The 18,429-nt window shown below is 47.2% G+C and overlaps 1 protein-coding gene across 5 annotated transcripts in view; it reads right to left on the bottom strand.

The window, feature by feature from the left end:
* Positions 1-4,028: 4,028 nt before the first annotated feature.
* The window catches only part of MREG (melanoregulin), a 52,745-nt gene continuing 38,344 nt past the window's right edge, over positions 4,029-18,429 (bottom strand). For all 5 annotated transcript variants that reach the window (XM_083154504.1, XM_083154505.1, XM_083154506.1 and 2 more), the window contains 4 exons: positions 17,148-17,301; positions 10,273-10,363; positions 6,269-6,432; positions 4,029-6,050 (listed from right to left, as the gene is read on the bottom strand). In XM_083154504.1, coding sequence (XP_083010630.1) covers positions 5,949-6,050; positions 6,269-6,432; positions 10,273-10,363; positions 17,148-17,301 — 511 coding nt within the window. In that variant the 3' untranslated portion in view covers positions 4,029-5,948. The remainder of the gene's footprint in view (positions 6,051-6,268; positions 6,433-10,272; positions 10,364-17,147; positions 17,302-18,429) is intronic.

Here is an 18,429-nt window from a genome sequence, read left to right on the forward strand (position 1 = left end):
CGCGATGGACCCGATTTCCCATAGACAGCAATGTTAAAATAAAATGACAATGTGAAATTGGCCAATATGGGCATTTCACATTGGATATGTTTTTAAAAAAAATGTTTCATGGCCCCCCACCACCGTTAACGCCACCCCGCTATTGACGCCAACCCGAAGCGTGGCGAGTCATGCGAGCCCGCGAGGGGCGGCGGTACGCGTCCTCTGACCTTTTCATACCCCTACTATCCACTAGGGCGTGGAGTGAGAATAGAATAGTGTGGCAAGCGCAGCGAGCCCCGCGAGGGGACGCGGACACCTGTGAAGCCCGCAAGGGCACGCGGATACCTGTGAAGGTATCCGCGTCCGCTCGCCACGCTTCGGGCTCGCCACACTATTCTATTCTCACTCCACGCCCTAGTGGATAGTAGGGGTATGAAAAGGTCGGAGGACGCGTACCGCCGCCCCTTGCGGGCTCGCTGCGCTCGCCACGCTTCGGGTTGGCGTCAATAGCGGGGTGGCGTTAACGGTGGTGGGGGGCCATGAAACATTTTTTTTTAAAACATATCCAATGTGAAATGCCCATATTGGCCAATTTCACATTGTCATTTTATTTTAACATTGCTGTCTATGGGAAATCGGGTCCATCGCGTCTTTTAACATTACTGTCTATGGGAAATCGGGTCGGAAATCGGGTCCATCGTGTCTTTTAACATTACTGTCTATGGGAAATCGCGGGCATCGCGTCGCGTCCCCTTATAACGGCCACGACCGACGCGATGCCCCCGATTTGGGGCTAAATCGCGGGCATCGCGTCGGCCGGGTGTCCTTAAGTTAACTAAACTTAAGGACAAAATCGGCAGCCCGGATAACTCACAAGTACCGAAGTTTGCACCTTACAGTAAAAAAAAAAAAAAAAAAGAGAAGCAGCAGCAGATTAAAAGGAAATAAATACATAAAATATCGCTTGCACATGCTTAAGGTGCTACATGTATTATTATTCAATTACATAATTTAATTAAAACCTGGTCATACATTTTGATATCAGGCCATTTTCAATGCTACAAATGCATCAGGCCATTTTTAATGCTACAAGTGCATCAGGTCTAATTGGATCTCCCCCCCCCCCCCCCCCCCCTCCAGGTTAGTGGACATAGAAAAACAGATTTAACCTAAATATATGTTGTAGAAATAGGATTGATGTATTTATTGTTTAATTTGTAAAGTTAGATGAAGAATAAGCTCTATATTGCATTTTGAACTGTTTGTTGAATGATACAGTACTTGTTTCCTAGCACGGCCACACCGATTTACATCGGGGTGGTCGTGTCGGAAAAATCGGGTCGATCGCATCGCATGCGATTTGGTCGCATGCGATGCGATCGTCGCGACCGACCGATTTTGGACCCGATTTTTTTTTTTAATTAAATGTAAATCGGGTCCCTGGGACCCGATTTTACATTGGATTCAATGTAAAATATTCCCAACCCCCCCAAATGTCACGGCGTACACCCCACCCCACGATAGACGCCAACCCGAAGCGTGGCGAGCGCAGCGAGCCCGCGAGGGGCGGCGGTGCGCGTCCTCCGACCTTTTCATTCCCCTACTATCCACGTCGGCGTGGAGTTGAGAATAGAATAGTGTGGCGAGCGCAGCGAGCCACCGAGCCCGAAGCGTGGCGAGCGCAGCGTGACCCGCGAGGGGACGCGGATACCTTCACAGTTATACGCGTCCCTTCGCGGACTTCACAGGTGTCCGCGTCGCCACGGACACCTGTGAAGCCCGCGAGGGGACGCGTATAACTGTGAAGGTATCCGCGTCCGCTCGCCACGCTTCGGGCTCGGTGGCTCGCCACACTATTCTATTCTCAACTCCACGCCGACGTGGATAGTAGGGGAATGAAAAGGTCGGAGGACACGCACCGCCACCCCTCGCGGGCTCGCTGCGCTCGCCACGCTTCGGGTTGGCGTCTATCGTGGGGTGACGACGGGGACATCTAAAATGTGAAATGGGTCATATTGGCCCATTTCACATTTTTCACATTTTTTCAGGATTTCAATGTTAAAAAATCTTTTAACATTGAAGCCTATGTAAAAATCGGGGGCATCGCGTCGGGACCTATGTTAATGGTCCCGACCGACGCGATGCCCCCGATATTTTACCTTTCCCGACACGATTTCAATGTTAAAATATTTTTTAACATTGAAGCCTATGGGGAAATCGCGGGCATCGCGTCGGGACCATTGTTAACGGTCCCGACCGACGCGATGCCCCCGATATTTTGTCCTAGCCGGCCAAATGGACCTGATTTCAAAGGAAATCGGGTCCATCGTATGGATCGTGTACCTTAACTAAAGGTACACGATCCATAAGATATGTGGCCGTGCTAGGAAACAAGTACCAATGATACAATAATGCAACACTGCCCCCTACTGAACATTTAGAGGTTATTACAAGATTGAAATGAACAGGAATAAGACACTCAAAATACAACGCAACACTGCCCTCTGCTGGTCTTTAAAATTTATGAACATCTTGCAATAAACTTGAAGTGAGGGGCTAATTCTTAGTTGTTCGATAATGGCCCAGTCATTGCAATGGCAGAAGATAGAGAATGTGTTTTAAATAATAATAATAATTAAAAAAAAAAAACGGTACTTGTGTATTATCACCGTGCCATATTTTCATACGTACAGCACCGTAAGAAAATCACATCACATGCGATTTTCCCATGTAATTTATTCCCTGCTCTCTTGCCGTGGGCGGTGCGATGTGCTCGCATCGCATGCGATTGCACGCAAAATCGCATGCGATTTTATAGGGTGTGATGCCATTTACTTTACACTTCTATGAGATGCAATGAGTTTTAGGCACCCCCCACTATCCACACCACCCCGAAGCATGGTGAGCGCAACGGAATGCGTCCTCCAGACCTTTTCATGTCCCCACTATACACATCAGCGTGGAGTTGATTTTATATAGCGAGGGGATGCGGATTACGTTACAAGTATTCCGCATCCCCTCGCTGCGCTCGCCACACTATATGAAATCAACTCCATGCCGACATAGATAGTGCGGGTATGAAAAGGTCGGGAGGACGTGTTCCGCCGCTGCGGGGGAGGGGGGTGCCTAAAACTCATTGCATCTCATAGAAGTGTATAGTAAAGTAAATGGCATCTCACCCTATAATATCGCATGTGATTTTGCGTGCGGTGCGATCGCATGCACTGTGATCGAATTGCACCGCCCCCAGCCAGAGCAGTGAATAAATTACATAGGAAAATCGTATCGCACGCAAAATACAGCATGCGATGCGATTTTCTTACACAGAATCGCCCATTAAGCAAAAAGTACAAAAAAATAAAAATACACACAGACACCAACCTCGCACTTTTGTGATCTGCTACATCTGATCACGCAACATCAGATGACCTGGTGAACAAGGGTCATCGGGCCCAATTCAGCCGGGCCCAACTCAGCTTGGCCTGCAGATCTGTTAGAATTGCAGATCTGTGCATGTATGGTAAGGTGAATGTATGTCTGTTTCTCAACACATTGGCCTTGCATCTGAGAAGAAACATGTACCATAAGTAGTGGTAGGGCCAGATCTACCATTAAGCAGCTGCCTAGGGCATCAGGCTCTGGGAGAAGGCAGCCCTGAGGTTGCTTAGATGAAAGTTAAGGAGAATATATAAACATACACATGGCATACATACATACACTTTTTGATCACCGGCACTAAAGATAAATGATCCAGAGAGTCTTTAGACTCTAGGATCCTCCTCTACCTCTCAGACTGACGGCAAATGACACTCCCACCTTGCCTTCTTAAGGAAGTCCCACACAGCTGCTCTGTTTTGATCAATCACATGCCATCAGCTGTGTCAGGCTGCAGGGGCAAAATATATCCTGAAATGAACAAGCAATGACTACCCAAATATGCTCACAAAAGAAACCCGGATTTGGAGTCACAGGGAAACTATAATCAAAAGGTTAAACAGACCTGGAAAATATTCCAAAGAATATATAAAACAAACAAATTGTGCACATTCCTGTAAACAGAAAGGGTTTATTCGAGATTTGGCACCTTTAATCTGACTCGGACACAGAGAACAAACAGCAATAATTTCTTACATTTCCCACGATTTGGGTTCCTGGCAAATACATAATTGTCTATTTTAATTAAAGAAATATACAATATTTTATGTACTGAACAATCTGTTACTAGAATATTTTCTTGTAACATACAATTATATTTACAATGGTCTTGCAGCTGATATTTATAAAATCACAATAATTATACCTATGTACTTCAGCACTGTACATTGCAGGCTGTGGCTGTTCTGGTCAGAGTCTGTATCTACCTGTACAGATGTTTGCATTCATAACCAATACAGTAGAACAATGACTCACATAATAGACAAGTCTATACCTCAAGACTTTCCCCATAATTAAGGTGGTGATTGCCACCCCAAAGCCATTGTCTACTACACCCATATCATTTTGGAAGCTAAACATTAAACACTCTATATGCATCTTGACTTCATAAAATAATTAATTAAAAGATAGCGTAACTGAAGACAGGAGACCAGTACTCCATTATATCCAAGTGGCAAAATGCGTCATGCAAGGAAAAAAAACCCCTCTATAAATAGCGTTGTCCATTTAAGCTTTAACGGTTTCATTGGAACCTTGGAAGTCCACCTGTAGACTAATACACCCAATGGCATCACCCGCTTTTAACATTGGACCCATATTCATGCTAACGCATTCGGAAAACGAAGGAGGCACTTTACAGCTAGTTTCTGTTAAACCGACCTCGTTCTCATCAATATTGATAACTTGCACAATTCTAGGTCATAGTCTGTCTCATGCTCCAACTCTTAGGGATGTTCCTACAGCAGAGACAGAGGGGAAAAATTACTAATGCTTTTAAAAATTAAGAGCAGTGATGTTGCCCATAGCAACCATTTAGATTGTGTCTTTCATTTCTCTGTTGCAGCCTAGAAAATTGACACAATCTGATTGGTTGCTACAGGCAACATCACTGCTTTTAATTTGTAAATTTACCCCATGGTTTAATAACTGCAATCTATGTATAAAATGCACAAGGGGGGTATGCAATGTCGAATCTGTTCCCGACAGGGGAAATAGTTGCCGTCGCCTATTCAATGCTGCCGTTCCCAACATCATTGAAGGCGGCTTCCAACTAAACAAATCAGACTTTAAAACAAGTCAGATCTGTTTTGTCGGAAACGGCGGCGGATTGTCGATTTCACTGCCTTTTTTCATCAATCCGTTGCCAGTTTTTGCCAACACTCTTTTGGACACTCGGAATATTGAATTCCGCCCGTTGAGTATATGTCGAGTGGACAGAAAAAACGTCTCGGGATTCTGACTGACGAAATCCCAGATTGAATACCGCCATTAGTCTTTTTGGCAAACTCCTACTCTTCTGATGCTGTGGTCTATTTTCCTAGGCATAAGATATAACCAGAACATTTCAGCTCAGCTTTAAAAGTCACATTTTTAGAGTCATGGTCTCCATACCTATGGATTTAGCCTATAATAAACTTGTCTTTTGTGTCATAGAACTTGCAATAGGTAATTTAAGAAAATTGCAAGCTCTTGAGTTGAAGAAGGAGTCCATGGAATCTACGTATACGTTAGAGATCTAAAGTCTACCAAACCGTTCTAGAGTAGGGGCAGCAAGTTATTCCAATGAGGAACCACCACAATGTTTTAGTGGTTAGACAGATGCATGAAATCCAGGGTTTAGGATATCGTAGCTTCTAGCCGATCATCGCATCATTTTTAGGTTCTTGGAGTCATAATCATTGGTGGATACGTAGACGGAAAGTCCATATTTCTGTTGTATAACCACTAACAGCCAAGACAAGTTCAAAAGAGGTTGACGAGTTGGCAGCAGAGCTCTGAGCCCAGCCGGCAGGAAACATGTACAAAGAGGGTCACTTTTTCAACTTAGAGTCTGTTTCCATGTGCGTTTTGGGGTATTTCTTGTGAGCGATGTTGAAGAAGTCATCCACTGCATCAAGACAGATCAGCCGGTCCTATGTGGGGGAAACACAAACCGTAATATATCTGGCTACCTTTCTAAGAGCATTGGAGAAAATGGACCTCAAAATGGGATCTTATTGGCTATCGGCTGTAACATGGCTCCAAAACATGTGACAGCCGGATAGAAAATAAGATCCCGTTTTGAGATCTGGGTATATCCAAACCTGCACATCTCTAGAAAATACAACGGCTACACAAAGAGGGCATTTACCATTATATAAAGGTATCGCTCCGGCAGGTCCCACCCCGCAGGGAAGATGTTTGTATCATCTGTGAGTCGCAGAAGCAGGTCCATTGCCTTCTTCATGTTCTTAGGGTTACTGATCGTGCTTTGCTTTGAGACAGACAGAAGGGTTTCGGCTTCTTTTTGAAAACCTGGGACAAAAAAAATAAAGTAGAGAGATAAATGGGTTTTCTTACTAAGTGTTGGAGATGAAGTGGAGAGAGATAAAGTACTAACCATCTGTCATATTTCAGGATATTGGTTCTATGTACTAAGCTCTGAGATATGGGGCCTTATTCTAGTTCACTCTTTCTGACAAATTCCTTCTTAGATGGACAAAACCATGTGCACTGCAGGTGGGGCAGATGTTAATTGTGCAGATATAATTAGATTGGGGTGGGGTTTTGCTTCAAAGTGAGATCTATATTGCAGTGTAAAAATAAAGCAGCCAGTATTTACCCTGCACAGAAACAAAATAACTCACCCAAATCTAATTCTCTATGTACATTTTACACCTGCCCCCCTGCAGCGCACATGGTTTTGTCCATCTAGGATTTTGTCAGAAAGAGTGAACTAGAATAAGGCCCATAATGTGGATGCCAACAACACCGCTGCCGTGCTACTGGCGGGAGTGGCATAATGGTTTTTAAAAAAGCACCAAAAAAACACCCCCCAAAAATAAAAAACACATCATGTCGACATTTTACCAAGTTTTTTTTATCAGTGTCAATTTCTATATTTCAGCACATAGGTCCCAAATTAGTATACTGCTTTGCTCGCTGTGCTTTGGGTTTGAATGACAGTTAGGAGCTGGTTGGTTGATCATTTATTCCCATCTATTTTATCTCGCTCCAGAGGTTAGAACATGGGGCAGATGTATTAAATAGCGCTATGTGCACTGATACCGCTTCTCCCCCAGGCATGAAGGGGCCGACACACGTTTAATGAATGACAGGGGAAGTTGTGTTGACCTTAGGTATGTCACGGTCGGCCTAGACATTCGCTATCATCTAGACCGTAACCATTTATTTTATCAAATAGCATAAGATTGGAGACATTAATAGCTTAGCGTAAGCAACAAATTATATATTTACATACACAAATAAAATGTATGAAAAAAATCCCTGAAGCTCCAAGTTGAAGACAACAGCGTCACGCAGCTTTTCCTTCAATTAAACCGATTAGTAACATGCGTTTAGTTACGGTTTCAGGGGTGATGGTATTTTAGATCTACAATGTCTATGTCTACAGTCATATGGCCAACAGGGAAATGGTCGACATGAGTTTTTCATGTTTTTTTGGTGTTTATGTCAACATAGGTCGGCATGGACACGGTCTATGCCGACATGTGCGACACGCTGCGCTCGGCACACTATTATTTTCTCCCTCCGCACCGTAGTGGATGGTAGGGTATGAAATACCGCCTGTCGGCACATGTCGGTTCATAATTTTGTATCAACCTTTTTATGTCGACCTTTTGACCCCGTCGACCAATAGTAAACTTAGGACTGTCGACCTAGAGTCAATTTATCATGAGTCCGGATACCTGTTTCAGGTAAGGCAATATCTGTGGCTTGTTGGATTATCCATTCGCGCCCACAGTGTAATAAGGATAGAACAAGCTACGTTCTCACTGTTTTAAAGGTGCGTTTTGGGGCATTTTTGCACATGAACGATGTTCTGAAAAATCGCTGGCCGATACATCGCTCAGTGCATACACATTGAGCGATTTTCACCCGGCCCAGCGATTTTCACAGAGGATGGACCAATTTCCGGAGTAGGTGACTATGGAAAGTGTAATACCGGGAGACGGATGGCGATGATGCGGGAGCGTGAATCAGTGCTTACCGTCTGCCAATACACACACACACACACACACACACTATGGACAACATCCCATCAATACAATTCCCATCTAATACCCCTTTCGCATAACAAATGCTGGGTCGCACCTGGGATTTGGACAAGTGTCCATCCCCATCATTTGGGGGCCGGGTAGAGGAAATTCTTGGAGTGGACATTGCCTCCTCCCTATAGTGTGAACGGAACCCGGTTTACCCGTTAACACTGCACAGCAACCAGGGTCAAAATGCCGGGTTGCTGGACCTGGGTATTTTCAGAAGGCTCTTTTGCACGGGTCGACCCAGGTTATATCTGCGATGGAAAAGGGGTATTAATAAATTTACCCCTTTAGGTCTACAAATTTCAGACTGGTCTTACCGGCTCACCCATGCATGAATACTCATTCAGCTGATTTCAGTTCGAACATTGGGGGCGGGGAGGAGGCCACCGATACGTAAGCCACCAGGACGCGTATGCGCAGTGAAAGAACTGCACTCATCTAAAGTCTGGGCGCTTGTCCTGGGGGGATGCACTAAAGGAAAAATGTGGTAAAAACCTTGTTATCTGGGTTTTTACCGCATCTTGGTAATAAGGAATACGCGCACGCCTGGTTTTCGCTGCAGGGGGTATCACCAGCAAAAGCCTATGGTATTCGTACAGCGCCCCGGCGCTGCCCTCACCTGTGTCCGGGCAGCCTCCTGCTGTGCTCCCTGGGCCAGTGACCTCCTCCTCCCTAGCCCCGTACATCCGCAGCCGGGTAGGAGGACGGGGAGCCGCCGGGAACCTGCTCACCTCCCACCGACTGCTTCGCAAAGGGCAGCTCTTATCTCAAGAGCTGCCCTTTGCAATACTTATCGCATATGAGATTAGGATCGCTACGGTAGCTTGCGGAGGGGGGGGGCCAAGTGGGGCGACCAATTTTAGTGTACCCCCCCCCCCCGTTATGCTTTGAACAAAAGGTAAAAAAAGTGAAGCTTTTCTCATCTTTAAAAAATATCACTCCTGCACAGCCCCCCCATCGCCACATTTGGGGGCTGCAGGAATGGGACAACTGAAATTTAAATGTCCGAGCAACCTGTGGTTTACTTTCCATGGTCACCTACAGCCAAAACATTTTCACTCGAGTCCAGTATTTGTGTGTGTGTGGGGGGGGGGGGGGGGGGGAGGTTTCAGCGCTATAGATCCTGACTACGGCCCATAACCGTTCTTACAGGTTGTCAGGGGCAAGAAGAGTTCAAACGGCTAAATATACACACGGACTAGGGGTCAGATGTATCAAGCTTCAAAAAAGTGATAAAATGGAGAGTGAGAAACAGCCAGCCAATCAGCTCCTACCTGCCATGTCACAGGCTGGGTTTGAAAAAGGACAGGTAGGAGCAGTGGCGTAACTATCGTCCCGCAGCCCCCGCGGGGAGGCGCTGAGGGTATGTGGGCGCCGGGGGGGCTGCGGGACTATTGTTACTCATTGGTTGCCTTCTGCCGCCGGTGGTTTTATTTGCACCGGGTCCCAGCTCTCCCGAGTCCCGGCTACTGCTGCAGCCGCAGCGCTTCTAATACAAAAAGGTGACACTTGGAAAATGGCTGCCCCCTTACTGCAGACAGTTTTTCGTCTGCAGTATAGGGGCAGCCATTTTCCAAGTGTCACTTTTTCATTAGCAGCAGTAAACGGGACTCGAGAGCCGGGACCCGGCGCAGACGGATGCGGCCAGAGGTAACACACACACAAACACACAACCCCCCCCCCCCGCGCTGTACCCCGGCTCCCCTCCGTGTTTTTTTTACCCGGGGGGGGCGCCTCCTGCATTGTCGGCAGGGGGGCGCAAAAAAACTAGTTACGCCGCTGGGTAGGAGCTGACTCTGGTGGTTTATCGCTCTCCATTTTATCACTTTTGAAGCTTGATACATCTGGCCGCAAATGAGGCCATCAGATCAGGTAACACCTTCAGACACACACACACACACACACACACACACTTCAGTGCAACATATTTTATCTTTCCTTAGCCTTAACTATCCTCCAGGTCCCAGCAGAATTCTACAACTACAAACGCACCGGTCTGCGGCCACCTGCTCTGAAAAATAGTTTTCAGACATTTTTTTCAAAAGATGAAAACAAGGAGGAACAGTTTCGGCTAATTCCTGTTACCTACCCAGGTCCTCCAAGATGCGCCTCCACCTTGCTCTCACTTCTCGCCTTGCCTGCCGCAGGGTGTAGATTTCATAGTTGAGTTTTTGCCATTCCTGAATGTTTATAAAAAAAAAAAAAAAAAAAAGGGACAACATTTTTAGGCTTCCAAGGAATGACGCACAAAATAAAGAAACGCCCTCAAATTTTGACCTCAATCACTTGTTCATAACCCCGGTCAGGTCAATGAGTAAATGGTTGCCTTGGGCTACTCTGGAACTCGAGCAACAGAGATTATGATCAAGGGATCCGTTCCACCCTATTTGTTGGGTTTTATAAAACAAAAAAAAAAAAAACGCCCGAACTGTAATATAATAGTTTCGCACATTTTTCTAACATTTTATTCCATTAATTCAAGCAAAACTGAATTTTGCATCGTATATGGTCATGAGGTCGATATGACTTAGATCAACACATGAAATGGTAAGACAGTCGACACAATCATTAGGTCGACAATGGCAAAGTCGACAGTCAAAATGTCAACATGTTTTTCACTTTTTTTTCTAGCCGGCAGGCGGTATTTCATGCCTTACCATCCACTAGGGCGTTGAGGAAGAATATAATAGTATGGGTGTGGATCATTAGGTCTACAGCATTAGGTAGACACCACTAGGTCGACATGCTGAAAGGTTGACATGGGACAAGGTCGACAGGTCATTAGGTCTACACAGGCAAGGTCGACATGGGGTTTTTCACTGGTTTTTGACCCAAATGTCGACACAGTCAAAATGGACATTGAAACATAGCACCGCACTCACTATGCTTCGGGCACTTTTATTCTCCCCCTACGCCCTAGTGGATGGTAGGGCATGAAATACCATCTGTCGCCACATGTCAGCTCAAAAAACAGTGAAAAAACCCATGTCGACTGTTTGACTGTCAACCTTTCCTTTGTTAACCTAATGCTTGTGTCGATCTAATGACCTGTCAACCTTGTCCCATGTTGACCTAAATGACTGTCGACCGTGTCCCAATAGTATGCCAACTCAACGAGGCACCATGCTCAAAGCATGGCGAGTGCAGGGAGCCATGCAAGGCGATGCGTTGCACTTTGACAGTGTCCACGTCGACATTTAGAACAAAAAAGCATGACAAACTCATGTCGACATTGCCATTGTCGACCTTTATATCCCTAATCATTCTAAGCACGAATAGAACAAGGCGGGATCGGCGTGCTGGACGCAGCGCTGAGATAAGGGAACATTCCGCACAGCTCAGCTGGCCACATCACAAACTCAGAGCAGTCACAAGTCCCAGTGCTGTAAACCAATGATGTAAGGGAGATTATTTGGTCATGCTCAACAGAGCACAGCTGGGATTAGTATTAAACAGTTACACAAGCAACAAAGAGGTCACAGCTCCGTGTGCTACACGTCAAGTTCTCCCATGATATTTGGAATTATACCACACCCTCTGTATGGTCCCCGAGTTAAAGAAGAAATCTGGGGGCGAGCCAATGAAAAGTGACGTTCGGACTACGCACATTGCCGGTGTTTGCTCGCGCCTGCACGGATAACCTGTGTTTTAGTAGATTGAGATGCTCTGATGGAATCTTGTGGCTCCACAATGAACATTTTGTGGGAATCTCAAGTCATATGTAGAATATTTGAAATGTGAACTATATAAAATGTTAATACCATTGAAATCATGTACGCTCTGTTCTAAAATAACAGCATCATTTCTGCCATTCTCTGCTTTTATCAAGGTTGGTTTTACACTACTGCTGCTTTCAGACCGCAAAACTGGCTTGGACCCGGTATTTTAAAACGTTTCTAAAACCGGGTCTGCCAGCTAAAACCCCTTTCACACCTTTCATGTCCTTAAATGGTATTTCAGTGCAGTGTTTGTCCTTAAACGGTATTTCAATGCAGTTTTTGTTCCTTTACAACTCTGAATCCGTTTTAAAACATAGAAAACAGTGGATGAAAAAAAAAAAGGGGTCTGAAACGGGTAGGACCCTGCTTTATTACCGTTTAGAAATACCAGTTCCATAGAACCGGTAAATTCACTCTGCACCTTTCAGACTGCACAAATTACCATTTTAAAAATGGTAAAAAAAAAACGGCAAAATAACGGGTAAAAAGTGCGGTCTGAAAGGGGTATTATAGTGACCCATTTATCAAAGTATGAGCCAAATTTTGAGGATCCCATAGGAGTTAGGTGATTTCCGCCAGAGCTTGTGTACCTTTAGCGAATCAGAGTGGCTGCTGGTACACAAGCTCTGATTGGCTCACCCTCCGGTGTTGCCAGGGGCGGATTGGCCTACCGGGAAACCGGGCTGTTTCCCGGTGGGCCGGCATATTTGCAGTGTAAAAGGCCGCCCTCCCTCCTTTACAGGGCCGGCCGCGGCATCTACGTGCATTCTGCCCTGATCAAAGATGGCCGCGGCCGGCCTCAAGTGCTGCCACAGTTAAAATGGCCGCGGGAGCGCTGGTGCGCATGCGCGATCGCACGCAGCTGCTCCCGCGGTCCTGTCACTGTGTGCGGCTGCTCAAGTGATCTCCAGAAGGTAGCGCAGGAGCAGGGCCGCTTAGCAGAGGATGCATTGCAGGGAGGCGCTGGGCAGGAGGCGCACTCCCGTTCTGCATCCCCTGCTGCTATGTGTTCCGAGTCTCAGACTGGTTTGTCCTGTCGGCTGCTGCTGCCTCTTCCGTCACAGAGTTAGACAGGCAGCGGCAGCTAGAAGAGCCCTCTCACGTGCCCTTTGACAGCAGCAGCATGTTTTGAGAGCACAGTGGGTCCCGAAAATGGGCGGAGCTACACGGAATAGATGGGCGTGGCTAAACGCCTCAAGGGGGGCGGGGCTACATAGAAGCAGTCTCCCTCCAGTCTGCACTGCAGATATGTATTACAGTTCCACAGGGTCAGCGTACTTGGGTAAGTGGAGGCAGAAACAGTGAGTGATTACTGTGTGTGTGTGTGGGCCAGGCATGGGCAGAACATGGAGCAGCTCTACAGCAAGCCAGCCAGGTACAGTATGTAATGTGTGCTGGCGATGGGTATGAAATGTTAATGTGTGCTGGGGAGGGGTGTGTGTCATGTTAATATGTGGAGGGGAGGGGGGTGACATGTAAATGTGTGTTGGGGAGGGGAAGGGGACATGTAAATTTGTGCTTCTATTGGCTGGCGACCCACGGTGAGATTTCAAACAGCTGCGGGCCCGCTCTAAAGACAGCCGGGCAGCCCACCCCTCTCTGCCCGGCTGTCAGACTGCTTCATCCTGACTAATAGCACCCCCTTGGCAACAAGTACTAAACCTCCTTTGAATGAGCATGTCAGTAAGCGGCACTTATGTGCCATAATATGTAATGGGCATCTCAGTGTGTGGCATATCTGTAATGGGCATAATGGTGTGTGGTATATGTATAATGGCATCAGGGTGCATGGCATATGTATATTGGAGCATCATGGTGTGTGGCATATGTATAATGGAGCATCACGGTGTGTGGCATATGTATAATGAGCATCACGGTGTGTGGCATATGTATAATGGGCATCACGGTGTGCGGCATATGTATAATGGGCATCACGGTGTGTGGCATATGTATAATGGAGCATCACGGTGTGTGGCATATGTATAATGGAGCATCACGGTGTGTGGCATATGTATAATGGCATCAGGGTGCATGGCATATGTATAATGGAGCATCATGGTGTGTGGCATATGTATAATGGGCATCACGGTGTTTGGCATATGTATAATGGAGCATCACGGTGTGGCATATGTATAATGGAGCATCACGGTGTGGCATATGTATAATGGGCATCACGGTGTGTGGCATATGTATAATGAGCATCACGGAGTGTGGCATATGTATAATGGGCATCACGGTGTGTGGCATATGTATAATGGGCATCACTGTGTGTGGCATATGTATAATGGGCATCACGGTGTGTGGCATATGTATAATGGGCATCACGGTGTGTGGCATATGTATAATGGGCATCACGGTGTGTGGCATATGTTTAATGGAGCATCACGGTGCATGGCATATGTATAATGGCATCACGGTGTGTGGCATATGTATAGTGGGCATTACGGTGTGTGGCATATGTATAATGGGCATCACAGTGTGCTGCATATGTATAATGGGCATTACAGTGTGTGGCATATGTATAATGGGCAACACGGTGTGTGGCATATGTATAATGAGCATCACGGTATGTGGCATATGTCTAAGGGGCATCACGGTGTGTGGCATATGTATAACGGGCATCACTGTCTCCCCTCCCTGCATCCTCTGCCACTCTGCATTCCCCCTCCTACCCAGCATCCTGTGCCACCATGCCCCCCTCACACTCTGCATCCTGTGCCACCCTGCATACGTCCTCCCTCCTTTCATTCTCAGCCACCCTGCATCTCCCCTTCCAGCATTCTACGCCACCCTCCATCCCCCCTCCCTCCCTGCATCCTCTTCTACCCTGCTACTCTACTCTCACCCCTCGTCACCCCCTTCTCACCATTCATTACCAACCCCTCTCACCATGCACCAACCCCCTCTCACCCTGTATCTTCTCATTCCGTTGCATAATGTGAAGTTTAGCTTTTTTTTTTTTACTCATTCTGTGTGGCATTTTGTGAATTTTGGATCATTCCATGTGTCATAATGTGAATATTGGCTCATACTGTGTGGCATAAGGTGTACAGGATTTTCAAGAGACAAAAGTTCCCTCTTGTTATGGTGCATAATGTGTTCAAGGGAGGTGGCCCATACTCAGTGTCCCACGGCTGGTGGGGGGGACGACAGTTGGAAGACCCCCTGTCTCTATCTCCCCAGCCCCACAAGCTGCAGAATAGACGCTGTCTGCATGTGCCTATTCTGCAGCCTGAGGGGCTGGGGACATAGCCAGCAGCTCAGAGAGCCACTAGCCATGTACCCACAGCGGCAAAAAATTGGGCATGGCCTCACTGAAATAGGCCACACCCCTATATTGGTAGGCCACGCCCACCCCAAAAAATCGGGCGCGCCTCCGGCGCGCAACAACACGCCCCCCGTTGGGGCTGCTTCAAGATATTTCCCGGGCTGGTTTTAATTCCCAATCCGCCCCTGGGTGTTGCATTTTAATCGCCCGCCGGTGTCCTGCATTGAAGAATCCAGGCTGTGTTTTGGGACCCACCGAGTCAGGCGGTAAGTGAAGGGAGGGGGGGGGGGGTACGCAGACAGTCCCAGGCCCCAAAATTCCTGGTGGCAGCCCTGAGCGCAGCGCTCACACCTCAGCGACTTGCCCGATGCTCGGCGCGCCCCCATAGCCTACCGCTGGCAGTTGTAGTTTAGCGATTCCTAGCCAAACTACAAATGACTGAATCAGGCTTTATATTTGCTGCTATACCCCCCCCCCCCCAAAAAAAAAAAATATATATATATATATATATATATATATATATATATATATATATTAAAAAAAATGCAAGCCCCGCTCACAGCGACTGTTCTTTTTTGGGTGCAATATTTTACTAAACTTCAATGAATTGACTCGGCCGTATTTGTATTTATTTATGCTGAAAGAACAGTCGCTGTGGGCGGCGCTGGCATTTTTAGCTGATATTTTGAAGATCTCTCACAGCAACGCTGGCACTCAAAGGGCTAATAACCCCCACATATATGAAGGAGGGACCAGATTATGTATCTCCAATACCCGCTGTGATGCCTCCATTGGTGCATGAAGCCACATCACCCCTAGGCTACCATGGTGTATGCGATGCTGCCTGATTTACCAATATAGGCTCCCCACAGTGAACGCCATTCGGAAATGGCAGTAGCCCAATGTAGCCAGTGGCGTAGCTACGTTTTGGGCGCCCCCCCGCCTCGCCGCCGCCCCACCAAGCGCCCCTACCCCCCTGCCCTGCTGCCTCGCCGCCTATGCAACCCCCCCCCCCCAAAATCCACCACAGCCTTACCTATCGCGCTGGTCCCGGCGGCTCCGTTCTTCTGCTGAGGACCATCACAAAATGGCCGCCCCCATACAGCAGACAGTTTCAGAGAACTGTGTGCTATATGGGGGGCGGCCATTTTGTGGTGGTCCTCAGCAGAAGAACAGAGCCGCCGGGACCAGCGAGATAGGTAAGTCTGCAGGGGATTGGGGGGGGTTAACTATAGCACCGCAGCCCCCGGCGCCCCCACATGCACAGCGCCCCCCCCCCCCGCGGTGGCAGGGGCTGCAGTGCTATAGTTACGCCGCTGAATGTAGCCTATGGACTACTCTCTGCAAGGCCGGCCAGAGGGTTCCCCCAGAACTCTTCCTACAAGTGGCCACTGTGCAGGGCAGTCTGCCTGACTGTGCATACGTAGACCCCCAGCAGAGCAGAACGCAGGGGCGAGCTTTTGTCCCAGCTTCATGCATGCTACCAATAGGATCGCATATTGCAATGCGATCCTGGTTGGTAAGATCCTGCCCAGATCGCAATGGATATGCCATCGGTCATAAATGGGTCCCTTAAAAAGCAGAAAGCTTAGATCACAACGGTGCATAAGAACATTGACAATGGAATAGGAGTCAGTAATAAAACATGGTCAAACACTGGGCCGCTTAGTGTGACCAGATTTCTGCATCTATAGGGCACATTGGCAGCCGGAAATCACCCCAGCTTGTTGTGATGTATGGAGTGACGTTATACCAGGGAAACAGGTTTCTAGCACAGGGAGGTATGTATTTCAGAGCACTGATACAGACCAGACTGTGCTAGGTATGTGAGTTTTCTCTATTATTTGAATATAGCACCAGGATCACACAGTGTACTTTTATTGTCATCTATACTAAACACTGATGAAAGCGGGGATGTAACCCTGTATGGTGGGTACCCCTTACATGAAGCAAGAATCTCCACTGCCCTCCACCCACCTCAGAGTCTTTTTCCAGTTGGCGTCTGGTCTGAATCCAGGTGTGTAACATGCGATCGTCCACGGCCTCTGTATGTGACAAGTCGTGAGGGGAACTCCACAGGTTTCTCTCATCGTCGTGGATCACGGTATAATTCTGTATATGGTTGTTATTGCTGAAGGAAAGCAGAGGACCGGCAGTAGAATCAGTAATACATTCAAGGCTGAATTCATCAAACTGTAAGGATTTCTCTTGCATATTATTACCAGGACCATAAGTAGCGGGGTGTAAGTGGCCCCATTAATCAGTGCTCTGGAGGGGGCCCTATCAGGGTCCGCTTCCAACCTATTACAGCTATGTTGATTACTATGAAAATAATCTACAATACAGATCTTACTTCTGGGAAATCCCACTTACAGCTCTGTGATGCAACGCACTTCCCATCGCACAGTTCAAAACGTATGTGCAACACTAGGTTCGGATCGCATTGCACGCAATCGCATGCAATGCAATGTAGTCCAAAAGGCATCCAATTATTGTACCATGTACAGTATGGGCACCTGTCACATTTCCCAGATCACCTAGCTGGTGCACAGCTGTAGTCATTACTAACTGTCACATTCCCCAGATCACCTAGCTGGTGCACAGGTGCAGTCATTACTAACTGTCACATTCCCCAGATCACCTAGCTGGTGCACAGCTGTAGTCATTACTAACTGTCACATTCCCCAGGTCACCTAGCTGGAGCACAGCTGTAGTCATTACTAACTGTCACATTCCCCAGATCACCTAGCTGGAGCACAGCTGTAGTCATTACTAACTGTCACATTTCCCAGATCACCTACATGGTGCACAGCTGTAGTCATTACTAAATGTCACATTCCCCAGATCACCTAGCTGGAGCACAGCTGTAGTCATTACTAACTGTCACATTCCCCAGGTCACCTAGCTGGAGCACAGCTGTAGTCATTACTAACTGTCACATTCCCCAGATCACCTAGCTGGTGCACAGCTGTAGTCATTACTAACTGTCACATTTCCCAGATCACCTAGCTGGAGCACAGCTGTAGTCATTACTAACTGTCACATTTCCCAGATCACCTACATGGTGCACAGCTGTAGTCATTACTAAATGTCACATTCCCCAGATCACCTAGCTGGTGCACAGCTGTAGTCATTACTAACTGTCACATTCCCCAGATCACCTAGCTGGAGCACAGCTGTAGTCATTACTAACTGTCACATTCCCCAGGTCACCTAGCTGGAGCACAGCTGTAGTCATTACTAACTGTCACATTCCCCA

The sequence above is a fragment of the Crinia signifera genome, chromosome 7 (genome assembly GCF_055691185.1).
Source record: "Crinia signifera chromosome 7, ASM5569118v1, whole genome shotgun sequence".
Taxonomy (NCBI): Eukaryota; Metazoa; Chordata; class Amphibia; order Anura; family Myobatrachidae; genus Crinia; species Crinia signifera.